At 37.0% G+C, this 27918-nt stretch overlaps 1 protein-coding gene and 1 long non-coding RNA gene across 2 annotated transcripts in view; one reads left to right on the top strand and one right to left on the bottom strand.

Moving 5' to 3' along the window:
- Positions 1-44: 44 nt before the first annotated feature.
- On the top strand, positions 45-26097 carry LOC150093117 (uncharacterized). Its single transcript, XR_016550400.1, has 3 exons — positions 45-166; positions 360-564; positions 25792-26097. It is a non-coding gene; the product is annotated as an uncharacterized LOC150093117 (long non-coding RNA).
- Positions 25527-27918, bottom strand: part of P58IPK (dnaJ homolog subfamily C member P58IPK) — a 102651-nt gene continuing 100259 nt past the window's right edge. The window contains exon 11 of the mRNA XM_090413328.1: positions 25527-27310. Coding sequence (XP_090269454.1) covers positions 27171-27310 — 140 coding nt within the window. The 3' untranslated portion in view covers positions 25527-27170. The remainder of the gene's footprint in view (positions 27311-27918) is intronic.

Raw genomic sequence — 27918 nt, 5'->3', positions numbered from 1 at the left:
AATTCCATTCTTTGTTTTATTTAGAGAATGTAATATTTGTTATTTGTTTCCAGTACATAGCCTAACTGAAGTCTGAAGTAATAAAAATAAATAGTAATAGTAAATCTTTTGCAACATATTACAGTCATAATTAAGAACTGGGGGTAGAAGATTTAAACAGATTCGAGTTGAGAAATTATTTATCATTTCACTCGAGTATTTCATTTTCTAATTATTTCATAATATATCAATTAAATGTAGTGATTAATGATTAATTCAATTTAAAATCACAAGATCAGTATTACATTGAAATATTGTATTGTAAAAACAAAGCAATATAATATTTCAGTATCCCTTACTACCTTCTTTATTTTACACAGCTAAGACTGTCAGTTGTACTGATGGCATTCTGAATTTCCAATCGCTTCTGGAAGATCTTCCTTTTTCCTGGAGAGTCCAGAAGAGGTTTATCCATAATTATGTCATGCTATTTCAAGAAATTTTATATTCTCCTCTTACCTGCCCTACTTCTGTCATAAGGTGACATTGTGGGACTGTTCCCGCCGAAAGAAATCAAGTGAAAAAGTAAGGGATTTTTAAGTAAATAGCAAGCACGAAACCTATATATATATATATATATATATATATATATATATATATTTGTTTATTATTATTTTATTCACATAATACATACACAGTCAAAACAAGATATCATATAAACAAAAATTTTGACTGGTGATACAGAACAATTCAGATTCTACCCAAAAATCTAAGAATAGTCCGTCAGATAGCGTCGTAAAATATGGACTGTTCCAAGTAATGCTGCTTTTTTTTTGGTCATATGGGGTCACTTCGTTGATGTTTAATTGCTGTAAATAGTTGGATAGCTTCTTTTAAGCTGCACCAAGTGCACCGATAGCAATTGGGATGACTTTGGTGGGTTTAAGCCACAGCCGGCCAACTTCGATTGTCAGATCTCGATGTTTAGTAATTTTTTCCAGTTCTTTGTTGTTAATGTTGTTATCACTGGGTACTGTGATATCAATAATCCAAACCTGTCGATGTTCGATAATTGTGATGTCAGATCAGTTGTGTTCCAAATACTGATCAGTTTGTATTCTAAAGTCCCAGAGAATTTTTGCTGTTTCGTTTTCCAATACTGTTTCTATTTTATGCTGAAATATTTGAACCCACCCATGTATGCAATAATTATAGCTTTCCCAGTTGTCAGAAGTAGGAAAGCCATAATTATTGCATACATGCTAATGAATTATTTGGCCACTTGATATGGCGGTATTTATAGTCAGGTTGAGCTATTTTGCGGCAGGCACTGATTAGATGTTCTGCAGTCTCATCTTTCTGGTCGCATAATCTGCATTTGCTGTTATTATTGATGTTCAAAATTTTTGCTTTCATTGCATTAGTTTGTAATGCCTGTTCTTGAGCTATAGAATAAATCCTTCTGTTTCTTTTTTAATGTATCCATATTGTAACCATTGCCACGTTTTATTCACGTCGATTTTGTCCTCAGTATCTCGAAGAAATTGGCCGTACAAATGTTTATTTTTCCAGTGCATATATCGGTTATTTTGTTCTTCCATTTTGTAATCGGATTTGTTTCCTGCATTGGCTCAGAGCTATTGTCGATGTAACTTCTTAAACTAATTTCTTCTTCTTCCACAGTCTGTCTCACTTGCAGCAGACCCCGTCCACCTATTCTCCTTGGTAGGTATAACTTGTCAGCATCATTTTGTGGATGCAATGCATGATGCATAGTCATTGCTTTACTAGTTTTGTGGTCCAGTTTGTCCAGATCTTTTTTTCCAATTTATTATGCCAACTGTGTATCGGATCATTGGTATAGCCCAAGAATTCATTGCTCTATACCTATAATACCTTTCCTTAAACTCATTCATTGATGAAGCACTCACAACCCACCCTGGCAATCCATTCCATTCATTCAACATCTTCCAAGCAAAAAATCTAACCCTAACACTTTTATTAGCATACTTTTACACATACGTTTGTTACACGAAAAAGTGTGCATAGCACACTTTTACACAATTTTCGTGGGTGCCCCCCCCTCTCTCTCTTTTCCCTCCTGCAAAAGTCATCACTATCTATTGAGCTTTAATAACATATACTTCCGTCATACCATCTCTCTTACGCCCATCAGCTAGTTTTTGGTGTCCACAGACCTTCAATCTATTCTCATAGGGAGCATTCCATAGATCAGCCACAATCTTTATCACTCGCCTCTGGAACCTCTCACCCACTTCTTCATTACCAAAGAATCTAGGGAACCATACTTATGCGCATAAATCCAGATGTGTCCTTATTAATGCCTTATAATGAGGAACAATAATCTCTCTCTATTCTTGCTAGTCAGAGTGTTCTTCTGCAACCATATAATCTGATGAAATGTTTTGGGCACCTTTGCAATTTGTCCTCAAGTTTAGAGGACAAATGAAGTTAACAAATAAACTTAACTTCCTGCAGTTCAGTATCAGTACAGTACAGTACACAGCATGTGATCTCTTTCTCCCAAAGTGCATCAACTCACACTTAGCTTATACTGCCAGCCAATTTAAGTGATCAAGCAGGATCGTTAGATCACCATCAGTTACTAATAATTACTAATATAATAAATTACTACTAATAATAATAACAATTTATTCTTCCAAAGGGAGCAGGTGAAACCGTTTTCGCCCTATCTTTTTTTTTTTTAGACTGAGGGACAATCATTCTTCATCCTTAGCCAATCAAAGATAGCTGGCCGAAACTCTCAATGTTATTAAACCGCATCCGGTGAAGAGAGTACTGCAGACCCTTGCCTCTGTCTCAAGGTCTCGAACGTGAAAATTTGTTCAAGTACAATGTACCAATAAAAATACTCGGCGTTGCGAAATACTCCTCAAAATTATTATTATTTACACAGATATCAATGGAGTGCGAAGATTCAACCTTTCTCATTTCGTTTCTAAAATATCAAAGTTAAAGCCTTTTTGTTCCCTAAATAGGAAGCACTTCATTTAGCTCTATTTTTCTTTTTTTTTTTCTTTCTTTGTTTCTTTCTTCTTCTTTTTTTTTTAATTGCTAAGCAATTGGTCTCTTATTTTGGATTATTGCAAAAGACGAGAATTTTGCAGTACGAGGCAAAACTAAAGTTGATGTTCCTAATCATAACTGCTTTTTTTTTTTTTTAATTTGGTAACGAATTATGACCGAGTCTAATATTTTGTTGGGCCTCATATCGCACGAATAATTGACTGCATCTTCCCCGACATGTGCTACACTAGCTGTCTAAAGAGATCGATGTGAGAATTTTTTTTTTAATGTTGAGTCCATATAAGAGAGGTTGGTAGATCAACATTACTACCCTGTATGGGTTGGGAAAGAAGGTTTGCAGAAAACACATAGTGTAGAGAGCGACCATCTGTGGGAAAGTGGGTGGGGGGGAATTAGTTGGTACGAGATGGGTCATTAATAAGTCTGATTGCTCTCCTCTGTATAGAATCGAGAATTTTGAGAGAGCTTTTGAGGTCCCCACCCCATATGTGAGAGCAGTATTCGATGGTTGGGCGGATTTGTGATTTGTATATTAACAGCTGTTCAGGGGTAAAGTAACGTCTTGAGCGAAAGAGAAATCTTAGTTTTTTAGAAGCTAAGGATGCAATGGTTGTTATGTGTTTATGCCAAGAGAGGCTTGATGTCAGGGTAATTACAAAAAGGGAAATCTAAGGTTATCTGGAAACTTGGATGTTGTCAAAAATAATACAGTGAGAAAGCGGTTCTTTTTTATAAGAAATGGGACAGTACTGGATTTTATTAGTAATGAAATTGACTAGGTTATCTGAACCCCATTGGAAGATGGCTTGGAGGTCTGAATTGAGAGCACTGGTGGTTGCTGTTCTGTTGGTTGATGCGAGTTGTGTGTAGTAAGGTTTATCAAAATAAATGGAGGAGTGCAATGCGCTGTCGTCTGCAAAACTGTGTATTGGGTTGGAGGTAAGTTGAAGTAGATCATTGATATATAGTAGGAAGAGAATTGGTGAGAGAGGACAGAGCCTTGTGGATTGGCATTAGTTAAATGGCGAGAGGATATAGAACCATCCACCATCACACATAGTATGTGTCCAGACAGGAAGCTGGCCATCCAACTACAGAAGATGATAGAACCAAACGATGGCAGCTTACTTAGTAAGCCCTTGTGACAGACCTGGTCAAACCCCTTGGAGATATAAACTTCTCTATGGTATTTATCCAAAGATGGATGACATATGTGAGCAAATCTCCTGTTGATCGGCAGCGACGGAATCCATACTGGTCTTTTTATTAGACAGATAGCTTTCGAGATAGTGTAGGAGTTGAGAATTGATGATTTTTCCATTAGTTTAGACAGGACTGAGGTGAACGAGATGGGGGGTAGTTGGACGGCAGTGACTTGTCGCTCGTCTTTGGGATCGGTTGAATATAGGCCTATTTCCAGGCTGTGTGATAGATACCAGTGGAGTAAGACAATATATATATAGGCGACATAGGATGGGAGACAGTTCTGGTGCACAAACCTTCAGGACAATTGGAGGAATGCCATCAGCGGATTTGAGACTTTTTATGTCTAATTTGGACAGTATTTTACTGATCTCTTTCTGGCAAAAGGATATAGTGGACATTGTATGTTGGGCATCTGGAATGGTTGGGGGACATTTGCCATTTCAATTATGCATGCATTGGAAGCAAAGTGTGAGGCCAGGAGATTGGCCTTTTCTGTAGGTGATAATGCAGTGGAGCCATTTGGGTATGGTAGAGGTGGGAATAGTGTTGAGCAGAAGTTACGACCGAGTGCTTTGGTGAGAGACCAGAAGGCTTGGTTGCCATTTGGACAGGCTGCTAATTTCTTGCTTTTTGCTCTTTTGAACTCTGTTTTGGAAGCATTGATTGTTTTTTGCATTTATTTCAGGCTTGGGTATGAGCTCTAAAGGAGGATGGAGTTCTTCACTTGAGCTAGTAATGGTATGTTTGGTTTTTCATTTGCATAGCCTTGGCGAATCTTTTGGAAAACCAGGGTTAGTTAGGGAATGGCAGGTCAGAGTGCTATGGGGAATGTATGATTCCATGCCAGTGAGAATTATTTTGGTTATGAGTTCAGTGTATGTGTTTGGGTTGGAAGGTCGGAAGGTCGGAAGCAATAGTCTAACCATGGAAATGAGGCATAGAAGTTGCAGAGACTGTCCCACTTGGCACAGTTTTAATGCCAAACTACTCTTGTATGAGAGAGGCTGTGTGAGTTTTGTTGCATGGGGGAGAAGATGAGCACTAAGTTGTGGTCAGAATTGCCTCTACATTCACTGTGTATTTGGCGAGGTCATTGGTCAGGAAGAGATCCACGGTATTTGGAGAGTGGTTCGGGTTATCAGGTATTCTGGTTGACATCTGAATTAGTTGTGTAAGGTCATTTGTGATGGCGAATGGTTCAGCATCTCTTCCTGAAAGATCTGTACAGCTAGAGGAAGAAAGCCAGTTGGTGTTGTGGACATTGAAATCTCCTAGGAGGATGATTTCTGTAGGTGATAATGCAATGGGGCCATTTGGGTATGATAGAGGTTGGAATAGTGTTGGGCAGAAGTTACAACTGATTGCTTTGGTGAGAGACCAAAAGGCTCGGCTGCCATTTGAACAGGCTGCTAATTTCCTGCTATTTGCTCTTTCGAACTCTATTTTGGAAGCATTAATAGTTTTTTTTTTTTTTTTTTGCATTTATTTCGGGCTTGGGTATAAGCTCTAAAAGAGGACGGAGTTCTTGATTTGAGCTAGTAATGATATGTTTGGTTTTTCATTCGCTGTTGGGAAAGTGGGACTGGAGGAAGACTGGAGAATGCAGTCATTCTGTCTACAAGGCATCCCATATCTCTGAATGATAAAGATGAAATGTTTATTGGCCTCATAGTACGTTTTGGGACAACTCAAAAGTGTTTACATATTCCTATTAAATATTCCAACTTAGAATAGTTAATAGGAATATATAAATAGTTAACTATAAATATTAGTTGGATATAAATATTCTTAAATATGTTGCTCTTTCTCCCTAACTATCCTATCCCAGTTCTGTAACAATTAACATTCCATCTACAGAGTCTGTAGTAAGAAAGAATATTAATAACTTTATATGGAATAAAAATTTTCAGAAAGCTAAATATAATCAAAATATTAAATAATGTATAAAATATTTATAAGAGCCTGTGTAGCTCAGCGGATGTGGCGTTTGCACACCGCCGCACTTGGCCGCACGAAGGAAGACTTGGTTTCGAGTCTAGTCGGCGACTAGAGGAAATTTTTCTAAGCCTTTTTTCGACCGGTTCCCGAGTTAGTCGATCTCTGGCACGGGCAAGCAGGTTTTTCCTCCCGGAAACTCGGGTTTTTCGTCCTGTAAACTCAAGAAAATCGACCGTAGAACCCACATTATTTCAGACATTAAATATATTGTGTTAGGGTTAGGGACCACGAGATGGCGGCACATTTGAGCCGTCTCTCTTCACTGCGTACCGCTTAATTAGTGATAGCCTTGGGCTATCTGTCTCTGATTGGGTACCAGTGGAGATTGAACTGCCCACTCAGTCTCCAAAAGTTAGATAGGGCTAAATGGCCTCGCCTACTCCCGTATACGGGAATAAAAAGGCGTTAGCTGATTTTTTTTTTTAAATATTTATTTTTAAACTATCATTATTATTTAACACCTCCAGGGAGTCGAAGGACTGACTCAGCGAGTGATGGCCTCTACAACTCCGTCTCCACCATTCAATCACCAATTGACTGCAACTACACCAACGCCATCTACCGCCAACCACCACTGGTATTTCCACAGACAATCACAAACATCCACGCCCACGGGGGGATTCGAAACCGCAGCCTTTTGGCTGGAAAGCACATACACTGTCCACTCTGCCAACCAAGCAGGCTAATATATATATATTTTAAATATTCCTTAAAATTTTTTAAATAATTGTTTTAAAATAAATATTTTTCTAAACTGTTTTAAAATAAATATATTTTTAAAGTTGTTTTAACATAAATATATTTTTTAAATTGTTTTTAAATAAATATTTTTTAAAAGTCCATTTAAAAGAAATATTATTTTAAATTGTTTCAAAAGAAATATTTTTTAAAATATTTATTTATTTTTTTATATATATTCGCGAAGAATTTTCGTGCAGTTAATTTTTCCTCAATGAATTTTCCCGAGATAAATTGTCAGCGATCATTTTTCCGCGATGAATTGTCCGGACACGATAAATTGTTATTATTATTATTATTATTATTATTATTATTATTATTATTATTATTATTATTATTATTATTATTATTATTATTATTATTATTATATACTATATGTTTGTACTAAATCAGTGTTTCTCAATCTTCTTTCATGTGTACCCCATTTTTTAATATTAGTTTTTGGGGCGCCCCCCACCTTCCAATTCTTGTGTTGTGACACTGACAAAATCCATTAAAGTTAGTAAAACAAACAAACAAACAAAAAAAAAACTAGGAATTAATTAAAACGTTTAAAAAGTGCCTCCGTAGCGCAATTGTAAGAATGACGGTACGTTGCGCCATTCGATTAGAAAAGGCCTATGTTCGATTCTCGTCATGACGGGAGGACTCTTTAGACTTTGGACTTTTTCAATCGAAGGTGAGTTAGCCGATCTCATATGGAGGTAGCAGGGTTTTTTGCTCCCGGAAAGTCGGGTTTTTCATCAGCATACAGACAAATCGGTCCTTCAGAACACACAATTTACATTCAAAAAATACTAGCTGTGGTGGTGGTGGTTTTGGGAAGTAGATAGCGTGGATTGGTAGTAGAGATTCTGTATAATAGTGGAGATGGAGAGTTATACAGTTAAGGCTCTAAATAGAGGTATGCTTACTAGCCGCCATTTTGGATCTAGGATCGCCCACAGTAGCATTCTTTTGAGCTCTTGATTTTTTCGACCTTATAGCGAAATGGGAGGTTGTTCTGCTCTAAATTATATATATATATATATATATATATATATATATACATAAGTAAGTTATAAATTATTATTGACCTGCTTGCTTTTTAAAAGTTCATATTGAAATATAAGAAAAAATCTTATGAACTTGCATACAGTACATATATTAGAAATACTGTTATTCTATTACACAGATCCACCCCCAAAAGTTGCCGCCATTTTGGAACTATCTTGGCGGTTAGAGCTCATATCATTTATCAGTAAATAGAAGTGGCTGTATAACGTTCATAAGCATTTATTTTTCGCGAATGTCCTTTATTATTGGTTGTACTGCTTTATATGAATTAGCGATTTTGATAAAATACTGTTATTAATTTCAGAAATTCTGCATTGTCTAAATCCGTACTTTAGAAAACGGAACTGAAAGTCCTAGGATTCCATAGAGGTGTCTTCTAATAATATTAATAATAAAATAACACAAAACTAGACATATGACTTGTAATTATCGTTGAAACAATGATAATTTATAAGTAATTTATGTTTACACACACACACACATATATATATATATATATATATATATATATATATATATATACTATGTTCGATTCTCGTCATGACGGGAGGACTCTTTAGACTTTGGACTTTTTCAGTCGAAGGTGAGATAGCCGATCTCATATGGAGGTAGCAGGGTTTTTTGCTCCCGGAAAGTCGGGTTTTTCATCAGCATACAGACAAATCGGTCCTTCAGAACACACAATTTACATTCAAAAAATACTAGCTGTGGTGGTGGTGGTTTTGGGAAGTATGTATGTATGTATATATATATATATATATATATATATATATATATATATATATATATATATATATATATATATATATATATATATGTATATATATATATATATATATATATACATATACATACATACATACATACATACGGGGGGGATCTGTGTAATAGAATAACAGTATTTCCAATATATGTACTGTATGCAAGTTCATAAGATTTTTCTTATATTTCAATATGAACCTTTAAAAAGCAAGCAGGTCAATGATAATTTATAAGTTACTTATGTTTATATATATATATATATATATATATATATATATATATATAATTTAGAGCAGAACAACCTCCCATTTCGCTATAAAGTCGAAAAAATCAAGAGCTCGAACGAATGAGACTGTGGGCGACCCTAGATCCAAAATGGAGGCAAGTAAGCATATGATACCTTCTATTTAGAGCCTTATGTATAGTGGTTGTCCTCCCGCGATGAGTCTTCGGACTCCTTGTAGGAGTCACGAATAATAATAAATAAATAAATAAAAAATCAGCTAACGCCTTTTTATTCCCGTATACGGGAGTAGGCGAGGCCATTTAGCCCTATCTAACTTTTGGAGACTGAGTGGGCAGTTCAATCTCCACTGGTACCCAATCAGAGACAGATGGCCCAAGGCTATCACTAATTAAGCGGTACGCAGTGAAGAGAGACGGCTCAAATGTGCCGCCATCTCGTGGTCTCTAACCCTAACACAATATATTTAATGTCTGAAATAATGTGGGTTCTACGGTCGATTTTCTTGAGTTTACAGGACGAAAAACCAGAGTTTCCGGGAGGAAAAACCTGCTTGTCCGTGCCAGAGATCGACTAACTCAGGAACCGGTCGAAAAAAGGCTTAGAAAAATTTCCTCTAGTCGCCGACTAGACTCGAAACCAAGCCTTCCTTTGTGCGGCCAAGCGCGGTGGTGTGCAAACGCCACATCCACTGAGCTACACAGGCTAATAATAAATATTCATACAAATTTAAATACGTCATCAAATCTTTCCAAAATTGTATAGTCATTGTTACTGTTTAGTTTTAATTAGTTGCTCAATATTTTTTGCAATATTGATATGTTCCCGTAATCATCGTGCAGCCATAGAGTAACAGCTGAGTTTATCCTACTCAGCTGTTACTCTATTATATTATAAACTGTTAGTAAATTACTAAGGCATGACTGACCCCTTCACAAAGCCATGTTGACACTTCATATAGTATCATATTTTTATCTACTCATTCTCAATTCTCTTTTTAACCAAATTTTCTAGTACTTTTACCACTGCACCTGAGATGCATTTTGCTACTGCAGTCTTAGAAACTCCCTTATACAAGGAAATTATTTTGCCCTCTTTCCACTCCCTTGGAACTCCACCAGAGCTGAGACTTAAATTAAAGAGCCTAGTCTGAGGCATTGCCAGTTCCCATGAATTCTTGCAAAACCCAAGTTGATATCCCATCTAATCACATAGTTGTATTTACATTGAGATTCGGAAATATCCTAAGAAACAAGTCATCCATCCCTGTTCCCGCATTAGTGTCTGTCACATATGTTAAAGCAGTAACATCACTAGGATGATATACCCTTGCAAAGTGGTCACTCAGTAGCACAACTATTTTTCTGCTTACATCTTCTCGTGAACATCATAACTCATTAAAGTTAATCTTCCATAGTCATTCTAACTCTAACTTGCCACAAAACGAAAGAACTGCTTTAGCGTTCCTTTGGCTCCTTTGGCTAGATTCTTCTTATAAACTAATTTTGCCTTCCTTGCTATGCTGGTCACCTTTCTCTTTATATACCATCCATAGCATTTTCTTCTTCTGCAGCTCGTGCTTAATATTACTCATGCATTGAAATCTTATCTGATTAACCTTTCTTTCCTTAGGTATACAATATAATATTGCTTCATCTAGATGACCCTTAACTGTATCCTATGCACTACTAACATCCTTACCCTGCAGTGTTTTCTGCCATGACACAGATTTAAGCTCCTTCTTAACCTTGTCATAACCACCTGCTTTGTAGTTCCACATCTAGCCCTTCTTGACAGAACATTCATCATGGCTTACAAACTCTCAAGTCAAGACCGCGTGGTCACTTTCACTAATCGGAGGCAATGTAGTCACCTTGGTTATCGATAGCTCTTCTGATCCCCATGACCAGATCCAATGCTCTCCCTTTCCTGGTCCCCTCCACGACATGCTGCCTTAAGTAATTATCTCTTAGTAGGTGTATAAATTCTATTATCCTTACTGTCATGTGATCATTCTTCCTTCCAGTCTATATCTCCATAGTTGAAGTCCCCCATAATAATCACTCGACCTGTAATCATTGTACTAATTTGGCGATGGCTGTCTTGGCGATCATCTGTGGAATTCCATGGCCTATAGCAACAACCAACTGTATATTTTGTCTTGCTGGACTTAATATCACATCATAGCCAGACTGCTTCAAATGAACAGCTCCCATCCCGCTTATCTCCTATACGTTTCGGCTGTAATTCATCTGCTATCATCAGGAGTACCCCCCATTCCCATCTTCTCTATCTTCCCTGAAAATACTAAATCTTTTACATTTTATCCCTATAACTACATCATCTGCTATTACCCAAGTATCACCAATGCCTGTAACTTTTGGCAAGGTTGCACTAACCAATGCCCCAAACTCTTCCCTCTTGTTCCTGATACTTCTGGAATTAGTGTATAGAAACTGCAGCATCCCTTCAGGTCTGCACCCACTTTTGCTTTCTAAATTGACTACCCTATTCAATATTTTTTGCTTGAGAGATTAGATTCCTCACTTGCTTCATGAGTGCCTTCACACCAACTGACTTGCTTCCACCCTAATTGCTTATTTCCCTGAATTTCGCTTCACCACGCTCAGTGAACAAAGTTCCATCTCTAGACACCTGACACCAAAACCATTTAGACGGAGACCATCAGCATGTATATTACAGATCCTTCTTTCCATCAAACACAGACCGCAGATCGTATATCATTCCTTCGGCAAAATCTTTGTATTGAGTCATAGGCTATCAATGTTCGCCTCTATCATAGAGTGATAGGAGACTTACAATCTTCACCTTCTCGCTCTTCATTTTTGCTTCTCCTAACAACTCCTTTACATCTTTCTCACAGAATACTTCTAACCACTCAAAACATTTGTACCAACCATGACAATCATTTCCTTCTACTTACCCTTCTGCATCTGAATGGCGTGACTAATACTGTGAATTTTTGAACTCGGAAAACACGATTTTGTCGTACTTTCGTTAAGTACTCCCTGATCATTGAGTCTCCGTATATAATTTTCTCCTTAACTTGTTTCTCTTTTTAGCCCCACTAATCTCTTCCAGTTTCTACAATTGTTCAATTTCGCTCTTTGTCCTATGATGGATAACATTCAAGTGCACAATTTCTTTATTACTGTCCATTTCGTTCAGCTCTAGGCCTGTGTAGCTCAGTGGAAGTGATGCTTGCATCTTCTGCGCTAGGCCACCCAAAGATAGACTTCAATTCAAGTCTAGTCGCTGACTGGAGGAACTTTTTCTAAGCCTATTTTCGACCGATTTCCGAGTTAGTCGATATCCGGTACAGCAAGTGGGTATTTTTCTCCCGGAAACTCGGGTTTCATCCCATAAACAAGAAAATCGACCGTAGAACCCACATTAATTCAGATCGTTAACATATTCTGTTAGGGTTAGGTTAGGTATGGCAGCACTTGTTTGCCAGTCTCTTCATCGGTAGCGGCTTATAATTAGTGATAGTCACAGGCCAGCAATTTCTCATTGGCTACCGGTGGAGATTGAACTGCCCACTCACGGCCACACGTTCGACATTGACATTAAAATTAAAATTAAAATTGAAAATAACACTAAAATTGAAACGTACTGTTCAGTCTACATTTCAATTTCCATCCACATATCTTTTAATTTTAGGACGAATACATTTCTCTCTCTCTCTCTCTCTCTCACACACACACACACACACACACACACACACACACACACTCGAATTAGAATTCGAAAGAAAAAGCCCTAGATTTGGTGTGTAACGTTGCCAAAGTAAGCGGCAATTTAAGGAACGATTTAAAAAAATGACATACTAACCGTGGTGAGTGAATTAACAAAGGTTTTAATGAAAAAAAGAAATTAAAGTATCAATAGAACTATAGACTGCTACAAGCAACCAGGAACAGGCTAACTCAGCTCAGACTACTCAGCTATACCTGCATGCCGTTAAAAACAACGCTAAAATAACTAACCACTATACTTCCTCGGTAGTATAGTGGTTAGTATCACCGCCTGTCACGCGGGAGACCGGGGATTCGATTCCCTGCCGGGGAGGAATTTGTTTTCCTTAAGCACCTCCGTATCGTAATTGGAAGAACAATGGTACATTGCGCCCTTCGATTGGAATAGGCCTAAGGTCGATTCTCGTTGCGACGGGAGGAATCTTTATCTTATTGGACGATTTCAATCGAAGGTGAGTTAGCCGATCTCATACGGAGGTAGCAGGGTTTTTTCTCCCTGAAACTCGGTTTTTTTCATCCCGCATACAGACAAATCGGGCTTCAGAACACACGCAATTTACAGACAAAAATCTAGTTGTGGTAGTGGTGGTCGGTAGATGGCGTTGATGGAGATGATTCGTAGTAGAGGTTGAGACAGTTGTAGGTGTCCTCCCGCGATGAGTCTTCGGACTCCTTGGAAGTGTCACGAATAATAATAATAATAATAATAACAAAGTTGAATCTGAAAACAATCCATGCTATAAACTAATAGTGAAACCGATAGCTCAATTAAACAGCGAGGAAACTAAAAATATCATCAAAGAAAAAATCGACCCAAGGAAAATCAAAGTCAGAATCACAAAAATGAAAAATATTAATAATGGAGGAGTCTTAATTGAATCAAAAGAAAAGACCGACATAGATTTGCTACATAACGAAATCACGAAGAAATGCAAAGACACATTAGTAGCAAATCCCAGTAGGAAATATCTTTCAAGACTATCATATATGACATTCCCAGTGAAATTGATACCAACAATGCAATTGACTCAATCCGCATGCAGAACGAAGAACTCTACATCGGCGACACAAAGATGACACAGAAATTTATCATGACAAATAAAAAAACGAACAAAAGAAACTTGATCATACAAGTCGATCCAACGGTGAGGACCAAACTACTGAAAACCGGTGTCAAAATCCTGTGGAGAATTTGCCATTGCGCAGACTATGTAAGCGTTCTGAGATGCTTCAATTGCAATAAATTTCATCAACATACATGAGACTGCAGGAGAAAAACCACCTGTCCATTCTGCTCTAAAGAACATAAATTCAGCGAGTGTCCACGAAATAAGTCCGAGATGAATTGCATAAATTGCCAAAATCATAACAAGCACGCCAAAACCAAAAATTATTCCAAATACATGGCATTAAGCAAAGACCGTCCGCCGTATAACTACTACTACAAACAGCTCAAAATCCAAAACATAGATTATGGAAAGCAATAATAAAGCTTGTAGAAACAGCACTACTTCCCTGGCATGCCTTCAAATAAATCTACAACGCTCTATCAAGGCTGTCAATAACTTAACAGAACTCATAAATAGAAAAAATATAGGACTGGCATTAATACAAGAACCCTACAACATCAACAACAACAACGAAATATGCGGCTTTCCAAGTAATTATAAAATATTTTCCAAAGGATCAGAAAGAAAGAAAGAAAGAAAGAGAGCTGCAATACTCGTACTAAACCCTGAAGTCGAGGCAATATTAATTACCCAGCACAGCAACGAGGACTCGTTACTTATTGAAATTACGTACAGAGGAATTAAAACTTTTGCTGCGAGTATGTATCTCGACTATCACACGGACTTTTATAAAACATGACTTGGAAAAAAATGAGCAACATCGCGGAGTTTATCACCAACCACGGCCTAATACTTGGAATAGATAGCAACGCCCATTCGGTATTATTGTTTAATGAAAACACAAACAATAGAGGGAAAACTTTTAAGAGGTCATAGCATCAAATTCCCTACACATACTAAACGACGACTGTAACAGTCCATCATTAGAAAATAGTAGAGGAAGCAGCTTCATCGATCTAACAATGGCAAACAAAGTATTTTAGCCCGCGTCTCTGAATGGAAATACAAAGAGGAAAGCTGTTCTGACCATCGCATAATAAGTTTCTTCATCAGTAACAAAAATTTAAATGGAATAGACAACAAAAACCACCGCATTAACATCAAATACTTTACCAATAAAACCAACCTAGAGAAATTTATAAAAGCATTAAAAAGAGAATTTTCACGCTTAATCTCAAAACATCACCTCGATGCGAACAGCAAAAAACAGCTCGGCTTAGACAAAAACCTAATCATTGGGCATCAGCACAAACCGATATAGACTTCCTTGCTTCTGCACTTTCATGAGGTCTGAAAAAATCCAGCGATCAAACACTCAGAACAACCAAAAAGCTAAACATCGATGGAAGAAAATCAGTACCGTGGTGGAACTAACAATCCTAAAGAAAACGTATGAACGCACTCAGACGACCAAGATTTAAGAGAGAGCAGAAGACAGAACTAATAAAGAGCCAAACACAGCTATCAGTCCAAAATTACAAACGCGAAAACAGAATCATGGAAAGAATTTTGTAGAGTTTCAACCGTATCGAATCCTTGGAAATGCATATATAAATTAGCAGCAAGCAAGAACAAGACAACACCTATACTGTTAACTATCAAGAAAACAAACGGCACCTACATCAAAACTTAGCAGAAACTGCAGCTATTATGATAGAGAAGTTTATTCCCGATGATGATGAATCAACAGATGAAGAAATCCACAAAACTTACAGACAAAGAATGGAAACAGATATAGACTTTCCTAACGACGATTCATTTGCAACTAATGAAATCAAGTCAATAGTAAGATCATCAATGGATCCAAGAAAAACTCCAGGAGAAGACGGAATAAGCAGCGACATACTCTTAACAGCGTTTTACGAAATCCCCGAATTCATAACAACAGTTTACAACAAATGCCTAAAAAGAGGACGATTTCCTTCTATATGGAAACACTCAAAAATTATACCTATAATCAAAACAGGAAAAGAAACATCCGACGAAATTAACAAATACAGACCAATCAGCCTCATAAACGTCGCTGGCAAGGTACTAGAAAAACTTCTAATAAGCCGAATAATGCACCACGTCTACTCAAAAAACTTAAGCAGCAATCATACGCATTCAGACCTCAGTCCAGCAGTAGACGCAATTATGGAGGTGAAAGAGTTCGCAGAACACAGTCTACAGAAAAAAAAAAAAAAAGACATCAACTGATCTCACTCCATGTACAAGGAGCCGTCGATGTTGCCTGGTAGCCAGCCATAATCAATCAATTAATAGATTTAAAATGCCCTAAAAACTTATTCTACCTTACAAAAAATTATTTTTCAGACAGAAGAGCAACTATGACACTAAAAACCACAACTTTAATAAAAAAAAAAGTCAAACGAGGCTGTCCGCAAGGTTCCTGCTGTGGGCCAGGTTTCTGGAACATTCAGCACGACTCGCTTTTAAGACTTCCTTTCACTACAGAAACAAAAGCCATAGCCTTCGCCGATGACACGATGATAATGATTCGGGGACGCGACGGCTTACAGTTAGAAGTAACGGCCAATGAAGAACTCTTTAAAATTGCAGAGTGGGTACGCGAGAAGAAAGTGACTTTCAATAGCACCAAGTCTAAAGTGCTCCACGTCTCATGAAAAAATCAAAACAACCTGTAACAGTCTTCCTAAACGGAGCTAAAATATCTAGGAGTAACAATAGACGAAAAATTCACCTTCAATAAGCACATCTCATATGTAGCCGAAAAAAGCTTACAAATAGTAAACCTCCTAGCTAAGTCGGCAATGGTCAAGTGGGGATTAGGCCAACGAGCGATGAAAACGATATATGCCGTTGCTATACTACCACTGATATCTTATGTTTCCTGCCTGGAAACATACACTAAAATCAAAGATAAACCGATAAAATCTAAACAGAGTTCAACGCCTTATAGCCATACGCATAATTAAAGGATACAGGACAATATCTTTCGAGGCAGCTTGCGTTATTGCAGCTCTAACACCGGTCTGCCTGAAAATACAAGAATTATCTTTTATATATGAAGTCACTTCCGGAAGGTATATCGAAAGTTACAACATCGATCCAAATAGCAACGAACGTCCGCTTTACTACAGTAAGTGGCCTCACCCAGCAAAGAAAACAAATATTAAGGAGAAGGAAAATTCTGAAAGTGATGAATTCCAAATATACACTGACGGAAGCAAAACCGAAAGGAACGTCGGTTGTTCTTTCACTGCATACAACTGACAGTCCTTTATACAAGAACGCTGCTTTAGACTGCATCCTCTCTGTTCCAACAACTTGCTATAGTTCAATCAGTTACGTATCTCCAGGAACTATAGAACTCAACACCTCTCAGAAAAAAATAGTAACAATTTACAGGAATAGTAGAGGCACTATAGACGGCATAAAAAATCAGAACAACCATATTGCATTAATAGAACAGACAAGAAATCTGGATCGAAATCTTACTCTAGAGGGATGGGAAATCAAGTTCTGCTGGGTGAAAGCGCATACTGGAATAACAGGAAACGAGAGATCTGATCAGTTGGCTAAAGCAGCAGCCATAAACGAACGGCTAGAAACAAGTGATCAGAAATTCTCGAAATCTGCTATAAAACACTTGCAGAAGACAAAAGCTTAAACATGTGGGAAGAAGAATGGAAAACATCAAAAAACGGATCAACAAAAGAATTCTTTCCTAGTATCAAGACTCTGGATGAAAAAACACACTGGGACATGGAAAACTAAGACACTACTTACACAGATTCCATATCCTAGAATCACCATCATGAATCTGCAGTCCACACCTTCAACAGACTGTTGACTACATACTTTAAGACTATCAGCTATTGGCCTCCATCCGGATATCCCTAATGCAACAAGTCATCTCTTCTGGAGACAAGTGGCCAGTGTCAAAGCAGAGACTTATCGAAAAAGTATTACATAGAATTAATTAAATTTCCTAATAAAATCGACTTCCAATTCTTGTGATCTAATTATACTATACAGTATAATTCACATGATAAATACTGATATCATGTGAATTATACTGTATAGTGTTAATATATGTATATATAAAAATATATACTGTATAGTGTTAATATATGTATATATAAAAATATAAATGTAAATATGAAAATTGATACAAAAATATAAATAGAAATGTTAACCAGTACTCGTAAACTACATGTAATATAAGCATTGTAATGCAATGGAGCATGTAGGAATAAATTACCTCCTGGTAGGGTTGGGAGGAAAACGCAAAACACACAATATAAAAGACAGACGACTTGTATATTAGTTCTATTGATGTAATTATATTATGTCTCTGTTTCTTTTACATATTTCTTTGTCTTTGATACCTGAAGAAGTTGAATTTTGTTCAACGAAACTAGAATTATCTCAGCATTAAACTTCATTCTATTTATTCTCGGTATTCAAATTAATTCAAATAAAAAAAGTCACTCAAATTAATTTTTTCATATATATATTCTGGACGTACTTTAGATATTTTTTCCCAAGCCACGAAAGAGTGGGGAAGGGGGAGACTGGAGTTCTTGATTTCCTAGTTGAAGTAGAATGGGGTTATGATCTGGCGATAGTTCAATGTTCTGAGGCTGTATGGATATTTAATATTCTCTTGAATGGTAATATCTAGAATGTCAGCTGTCCCAGTAGGACTGTAATGAGTTGGCTCAGTAGAACCTGTCACAACAGCATAGTGTTAAATCTTGTGTAACTGAAAAGGATGTGGCCATTTTTGTTGGCAGTTTTACTGTTCCAAAATGGATGTTAGGAATTTAGATTCCCCAGCGATGATGATGATTTGTTCCCTAAAGCCAAGGATGGCATCCAAATCAGAAAATAGGGAATTCTTGCCGGTCAGTTGCAGGTGGCATAGATTTTCAGTTTTCCAGCTCTGTTGATGTTATCTTGTAATTTCAAGACCGGTGGTTAATGAATGCTGTTTAATGTAATTTTTAATACAGATGGCCGTGCCTCTGCAGTCCAGCCTGTCGTTTCTTTGGAGCTGGTATCCTTTCAGTTTAGGATTTTCTGCAGGTCTAAGACGGGTTTCGTTTATTAAAATAATGTCTGGTTGATATCTATGTGCGAATTCTTAGTTCTAAGAACTTACTAGTTAGGCCGTTAGCATTCCAAGCTATAATCTGTAGTGAATCCGGGAAAAGTATTTCTGATCATTGAGTGCTGTTAGAATGGAGTGTTTCATGCAGGAATATTTTTATACAATTTAATGATGGGTTGAATTTACTGAAGTCTTAAAGCATGTTTGCGAGAGAAGCTGTAATGATTGCTTTTAGGTCCGGATGTGATTTTGATTGGTACTAATCTCCGCATGTTACCTTTATCGGGCAAGCCACATCAGCCTATTTCCTGCCCTCACGCTGGTTATTCACCCTCTTCAAGATTTCAGCCTAGGCTGGTAGCAATGTTGCCAGCCCAAACTGCAAGTAAATCACGCATCCCCACACCTATCCCAAATACGTTATCCCCACTAGGTAGTGGTTTGGTGCGGTCTGCATTGAATGCAGCTTCAGCGTCGAGTATACTATACTAGCCCTAGCCCGCACAACACATTAACTATTGCAAAATACAACTGTTGCTGCAAAATGAATTATAAAATCCTATCGAACGGTATTGTATTACAAACAAGAAAATGAACTGTTTTTAGGTCCGTTTTAATGACGATGTTAATTTTGTGCTCGTGTAGTAGCAATATCTTGGGCTGCAATGCTGCCAGCCAAAACTGCATGTAAATCATGCAGCTACCCACACCAAACTGCTATCCCCACCAGGTATCAGTTTGGTGTGGTCTGCATTAAATGCAGCTCCAGCATTGAGTATACTTGCCAGTACTGATAGTAGCCCATCCTGCACAGCAAATCGACTATTGCAACAAAATGAATTAAATTATATAAAATACTATCGAGCAGTATTATGTTACAAACAACAAAATAACCAGTGGCACCTGAAGTTTTAAGTGGGGGTGCTGCCTATATACAAAATAATTTAAAAAAATTTCTTTTTCTAATCAGTAACCAATTTAATAAATAAATCTACAGATTTTTTACAGGCCGCCACTGAAAATAACGGTTTTTAGATAAATATATATATCTAAAAACCGTTATTTTCAGTGGCGGTATATTTCATTTTATATACTGGAAGGGCTGCAACCCTTATGGACCAGCCGCCACTGGTCTTAAAAAATATTTTATATTTTTAACAAATGCATCTCATTTACTTTTGCTGTGGCAACAGTAAATCACACAGTGGCAATTAGAGCAGTACTGACAACTTTGGCAAAACAAAATAATTGTCTTAATTGTGGGTGATGGGAAAATATAGACTGCTTGCTTTTGCCACATAAAATAAAAGAAATTTCAGTGTTCTGCAGCCTGCTTCAGATTCTGTTGATTACTTTTATATGTACTTTTTTTCAGGAACTACAGGGTGCCATAAAATAACTTTCCCTCTTTCGAGGCATCTGTAACTAAAACCAATAAACAGAATGAGACCAAATTTTATATCGAGACTTTTGAGATGATTTCCGCGAAAAAATGATTTAGTACCAAAATCGCCGAAAGGGGAAATTTTGGCGCTGCCGGAGCCGAAAACAAGCGGATAATTACATTTAAAGTCGATAAAATGGAATAACATTTCGACGGTGTAAGCGAAAGCCGCATCACTCAATCCAGCTGGATATGTGGAACTGTATGCAGGTTATGAAGCCTTCTAAATTCCTGAAGGGCCACTAGGGCATTGCACTGTTTAAGGTATAACAACTTAACAAGTAAAGCACGCTGAGGCAGGGTACGACGCATATTGAGCACAATTCGTCAGTCGTTCGAATAACTGCTTGAACGTTCCCAATCCCTTTTTAAGTGGAATTAGTGGCGATGCCATCACGTACACACAGTAAAACGTGCATCCTTTTTACCTGCGTTTACTGCAAATATTTGCTGTTTTCGGCTCCGCCAGCGCCAAAATTTCCCCTATCGACGTCGTTTGGTAATAAATCTTTTTTTCGAGGAATTCATCTCCCCCATGCCTTCGAAAGTATCGATATAAAATGTGGTCTCATTCTGTGTATTAGTTATAGCTACAGATACCGCCAAAGAGGGAAAGTTAATTTATGGCCACCCTGTATATATAAAAACTATCAGTTTCATTAATAACATATTAATGTATTTATTGGTCCTTCACTATACAGGGTGTTCGGGATAAATTTGACAGTTTCGTAAGGAAAAAGAAAATCTTCTTTGTATCTATGAAATTTAATGAATTGACAAAAAAACATTACAGGCAGAGTTAATTACAATACTATCAACAAGATTTACTCAAAATAACCACCATTAGCATCGATCACAGCTTCAATTCTGCTTCGGAACCTCGAACAAGCTGATGCTACAGTCTCCCTGGGAAGGGCCGCAAAAACTGTTTTAATTTTATCCATTAACTGGGCTTTTGTATTACTGGAAGTGCGATTGGTGTCTTTTTCAACTGCGCCCCATACAAAATAATCCATGGGGTTAAGGTCTGGGGAGTTTGGAGGCCAAACATTTGGACTGGTGAAGTCGTAGAAATTTTCAGACAACCATTTTTGACTTTTCCCAGAGGTGTGGCAAGGGGCCAAATCCTGCTGCCATACATACGGCCTACCATTGGCTACCCTTGTTATCCAGGGCTTGACTACAGTTAGCAACTCCACGAACAAAGCCCGAATTCCAATGCCAGGGTTCTTCAAGACCTGTTCCTGCAGATTTGCGAGGAATTCTGCTGTACGAACGCAATCAGATCGTCTGCTAGGGATCTTTCTTCTTGCTACATCCTCGTAGTCACCATTGCAAGTCTCTAGTTCATGCCTGATTGTTTTTACTGTATTCAGGGAGCATTGGGCAGCAGTCGTAATATCCTTATTTTGATGGCGGGCACGAATCATCATGATACAAGTTATTCTCTTCCATGATTCAGGTGGGTTCCAGCTATCCATCCTTTCTGACATCTTGTATATGAATGAAGAAGGGTCCAAACTTTTAAATGAAGAGAAGTGTGTTAATACATGTAACTTATGGAAAAATATAATTAATTATAAATATGTCAAATTTATCCCGAACACCCTGTATATTAGTTCATAATTATTGACTTAAGGAATTCACATACAATAGAATATGTAAATTAAATTTTAACATATATTTCCAATATTTCGGAAACGTTACGTTGCCATTTTCAAGGAACTTACAATAAAGACACATGCATGCTAAGCACTACATATATACAGTAAATGAAGACGAAGCAATCGTTTTCCCTAAAAGTCCTGATGGTGCCCCATAGCAGGCTATGTAAGTATTCTTGGGCCATTGGGGCTGAAGGTCTCATGTCTCCCATATTTGGGCAGTCTCATGCAACCAAATTTGTTGGTTTGGCATGTTTCTTAGGGCTGAGGCTGATTCCATGAAGTCTTTCAAACTTGAACTTGCTATGGTGTATTAATGTGGTTTTCTTCCACCGTATTGTGGCGTGTATCCAGAGCATGCTCTGCAAGACCAGTAGCTATACTGGTGAAAACTGATGGTCCTTGTGTTCTGAAATTCTGATATTCGCTATCCTGCCTGCTTGGCCAAAGTAGGACAGCTACAAGGGACCAGGTATACACCATGCAGGTCTAGGGGAAGTGGTTAAGGGATGCCAATTTTTTACATGGTCTGTAACAAGAGGTCATGTTTTCTTAACTTTTAGGAGAAACGATAGCTTCCTGCTTCGTCTTCATTTACTGTATGTTGTGCCTGCGTGCACGTGTCTATTGCAAGTTCCTTGAAAATATTTCCAATATTTCGGCATAACGTTGCCGAAATATATATTATATTAAAGTTTAATTTAGATGCTATTGTATGTTGCGAGTTCCTTAAGCCAATTAGTAATTAACGTATAACCAGCATATAAGCCTTTCTATGAGAATTACTATCATCCACAGAGATTCCATCACACGGGAAGCACGCTAATATGGTAAAAGGAAGCTGAAGTTATCAAGACAACTGAATCGTCTGACCTTCCTAAAACGCTGCTGGGATAATCAGGTGATCCCAAATTGTGTGAAATTCAAGCACCATTTCTTTTCACAAAAGGCTTTCCGAATTTATAACCATGCCAGCCACACACTGCTTCGTGAGCAAATTGCCGCTAACAACTCCTCCTAGCTGACGCTAACATAGCTATTCAGGCGCTTGAAGAGCTTTCCAATACATTAAATCACGAGCTTTGGTCTATTTTATATGATGTCTTGTGCACTGTGGCAAATAAAGAATTTGAAAAAATACGGGGTCAACATATCAAGAAATTTGAGAAATTAAAAAAGAGCTAGACCTCCGAACCCAAACTGTAGTCAACCTTTCTTTAGTTACTTTGAAGCCTGCAGCACTCATCCCACTATCATGTGGCCACTTCACCATTGCTCCCAGGAAAATACCAGCCAAGGATATAATGATCCAGATTGAACATGGGATCCATCACCTTCCATACCACATCGCCAACAATATTAGACTGGATGTAGCTTCTCACCAAAGCAAGACCACCAAACTCCAACATATCCAATAGTGAATATAAAGCCCTGCAGGAATTGAAGAAAAACAAAGAAATAGTAATCACCAGAGCAGATAAGGGGAACCACCATAGTACTCAATCAAATTGACTACAGAGGTAAGCTTAATGCTCTATTATTAGATCGTGCTACTTACCTCCCCATTGAATACAATCCCACCATCTCACAAATTAGAAAACTCCATAGGCTCCTTAAGGTCACTTCTTGGCCTGTGGAAGTTACTGACAAATTAAAACAGTTTAACTCTATACCCCCTCCCCACCCGTATATATGGACTCCCAAAAATACATGAAGATGTGCCATTACGTCCCATAGTGGATGGCATTGATTCCTCCACATACAAATTAGCTAAATATTTGGCCAAAGCTCTCACACACTATACTGGCAACACACTGTCACACATAAAAAAAGTTAGCCTGCTTCAAAGCCAGCATACTGACTTATTGTCAGTTATGACGTCTCCTCCTTATTCACAAATATCCCACTCAAAGAAACTTTAGAGCTAATTCAAGCTAAATTTCCTCCCAATAATACCTCAGCCCTATTTCAGTTCACAATGAACTCAGGCTATTTCATTTGGCAGGGAAAATTCTACAAACAAATAGAGGGGACAGCCATGGGTTCACCACTCTCCCCACCCCTGGTCAACTTCTTTATGGAGACTTTTGAATAGAAAGCCTTAAACTCTGTCCCACAAAAACCAACCATATGACTTTGCTACATTGATGTGTTCGCTATTTGGCCACAAGGCTCTGACACACTCCTCTCCTTCCTAACACACTTAACCAACACCCCAGAATAAAGTTCCCCTGGAGAAAGGAAAACAACAGCCTCCCTTTCCTAGACACACTAGTCACCTGCCAACCTCACTGAACCTTGGTTTTCTGTTTATAGAAAACCCACCCATACAGGCAGATATACATTCACCAACAATCCCCATTCCCCCCCCCCACACACACACACAACAATATGGAGTTATTAAGACACCATACAAGGCTAAACTAATCTGTTCAAATGACAATGCTCTAACCACTTAAATCATATCCTCACTTTCTCAGCCGATGGCTACCCCCCCCCAAATATTGAAACCAGTAAACTACAGCCCCCCCCCCCTTCACAACAAGGATTACTCTAAATCCATCACCATTCCCTACATCCGAGGCACCTCGGAAAAAATTACCAAAATCTTAAGAAAACATGACTTGACCTCTTGTTACAGACTATATAAAAAATTGGCATCCCTTATCCACTCCACTAAAGACCAACCACTTCCCCTAGACCTACCTGGTGTATACCAGGTCCCTTGGAGCTGTAAGCTGTCCTACTTTGGCCAAACAGGCAAGACAGCAAATATCAGAACACAAGGACTACATCCATTTTCACCAGAATAGCCACTCTGGTCTTGCAGACCATGCTCTAGATACACGCCACACAATACGGTGGAAGAAAGCCACAATAATACATCGTAGCAAGTTCAAGTTTGAAAGCCTTTCATGGAATCAGCATCAGCCCTAAGAAACATGCCAAACCTCAACAAATTTGGGAGACATACATCACGAGACCTTCAGCCCAATGGCCAAGAATACCTACATAGCCTGCTAGGGGGCACCATCAGGACTTTTAAGAGAAACGATAGCTTCCTGCTTCATCCTCATTTACTGTATATAGTGCCTGCATGCATGTGTTTTTATTGTAAGTTCCTTGAAAATGGCAACGTGATGTTGTCGAAATATATATTAAAGTTTAATTTATATTCTATTGTACATTGTGAATTCCTTAAGTCAATTAATAATTATGTATAACCAGCGTATAAGCCTTCTACGAGAAATATTACAGTTCATGGATATACTATTGAACTTGCTGTAAATCAATATGACTTTTGTGATTATCAGAAGAAACCATTAATCTCAAAAGAAGTCACACCTGGTACAGTTTGACCTAAAGCTCATAACAGCTTTATCAATACTAAAAAATTAATTTATTAAAAATATTTCCAAACACCTAAAACAAATTTTTAATTATGTACAGATACCTTGGATTTTTATCATGTGAAAATTTATTTACAGTAGTACACAAAATATATTCCACTTCAGATTTTTTTTTAAATAACTTTATAGCTGGAATGACCAGCAATCCAGTATTTTATTTTTTTTATGTATATTCAATGTTGGAAGTTAATTTTTAAAAAGAAATCACTTATGAATTATATTTCTTTTACAGAGGAAAAGCCTGTTCACAATGCGTAATTTGAAGTAAGGTACCAAAATGACTAAAATAGTAAAAGTTCTTTTTCTTCAAGGAAGATACATATTTTATTGGAAATTATATATTTCCATGAGAAACACTGAGCACCAAGGACTATACACTACTGTGCACAAATTCAAATATTTACAAAAACTGTACAATTCCAAACAGGATAAACTGTCATTTTAGTTCAGACAATATGAACAAAGGCAACAAAGGCCACTTTAGTGGTGCTAAACTGTATTGTATCTGTAATATATGCTATAAAAGTAACAAACATTTCATTCAGAATCAAAAGAAATTCTTCTTGATCTCAACATAAACAGTGGTAAAGGAATTAATTACACAGAAAAATGTTAATTTTTCCCTCTCTTACATAAAGATAAGAAGATTATACAGTGACTATAAATTATACGAACCATTATAATTTTACACAAATAAAAGCAGCTGAATATTTTGTGCAGGTAAAACATTACAGTGAAAAACAAGAATCTCAAATAATATTTCTGATTAAGTACTAATTTCAACATAATCTAAATTGAAAAGCTGGTTTATTTTTATTTCTATTCATAAATCTCAAACTTAATCTACATCATAGGTATTTTTACAATTCATATCTAAACATTAGACATAGAGGCAGATATTCAAGGATACAACAGTTAGAACCATCATTTCTTTTTAGATTAAAATAATAAAATTAATATTTTTAAAGAAATTACTATTAGTAACTTAATTCCAATCATATTTCATATATAACAGATTTCTTCAAAACATTAATGAGAAAAGAGGGAATGACTGCAGCATCCTATTTATAACTTTTACTAATATATATATGTATGTTGACATTTTTCTCTCCTTAAATCATTAAAAGAGCTATGCTTTTACATATTCCAAAATGTTTACGAGCATGTTTAATAATAAAAAACTGAATAAAACACAATATAACTGCATCAGAATTTATATCTGCATTTAGCTTTGCAAAAAAAAAAAAAACAAGACCTTTGGCACACTGTTTTTATGCTTAATGAAGAGAATATATATCTGTGCTTATTTAATACTATAGTACCAAAGAAGAGGAACTAAGGAATCGCACTTTTATATATAAAATGTTATATACTAAACATTCTTTATCACAGAATTACTGATTAGCATCACATTTCATGCTACTGACTGAAATACAAGTCCTTGTAATTTCTGTTTCTTTTATCTAAATTCGAGTGTTTTCCTCCTCACATAAATAGAGCATTTCAAGAAGTCTCTTCATTTCATTACTGATATAAAATCTTCGGTGAATAAATGATTGAAACCTGAGATGTGCACATCTGAAGTTACAGCCTGTACAAGAGGAACAATGGCTAACTAAAATGAAATTTAAATGTGAAAGGTCCTCCATTACCAAATGGATGGAATCCATGAGCAAATGGATTGAATCCTTGTCCAGCTTGACTTTCAGGATCTAATGGATCTTCACCATTATCAAATTTCTCTCTTTTTTCTGAAAAAAATAAAAAGTAAAGAAGTCATGAATTTTTTAAAAAAATATTTTGCTTGTATAAATTGAAATTTAACATATATAATAGAAAAATAACTTTTTCTAATATATACGTATGTTGACATTTTTCTCTCCTTAAATCATTAAAAGAGCTATGCGTTTACATATTCCAAAATCACATTTCATACTACTCAGATGGAATCCCCTTCTCTTATTAAAAATTTGCATGTAGATTGCTAAGATGATGCAATTTACTCTGCAATTTTTTCCAACAGAAGTGCTGAATACCACAGTAGATTTAATAAATTAACATTTCTAAGTTTAACATGTGATTATTATTATCATCATCATCATTATCTGAGACTTCTTCCAAGGAGTCAAGGACTCATCAAGGGAGGCTATAAATTGCCCAAACCAGCTGTCATACCTTCCCTAAAATTCATTCACACTAGATGCACTCACTACACCTGAAGACAAAATATTCCACTTGTTCACTGCTCTGTGAGAGAAAAACCTACCTCTTTCTTGACTGTGAATAAACTTAACTTCCATGGATTTTATGGGACAAAAAAACCAGAGTTTTTGAGAGAAAAAATCTGCTTGCCCATGCC

This window comes from Typopeltis vanoorti, chromosome 24 (genome assembly GCF_054136105.1).
Source record: "Typopeltis vanoorti isolate ZY-2024b chromosome 24, IOZ_Tvanoo_1.0, whole genome shotgun sequence".
In the NCBI taxonomy this organism is placed as follows: Eukaryota; Metazoa; Arthropoda; class Arachnida; order Uropygi; family Thelyphonidae; genus Typopeltis; species Typopeltis vanoorti.
This window is presented reverse-complemented; position numbering and strand designations above follow the sequence as displayed.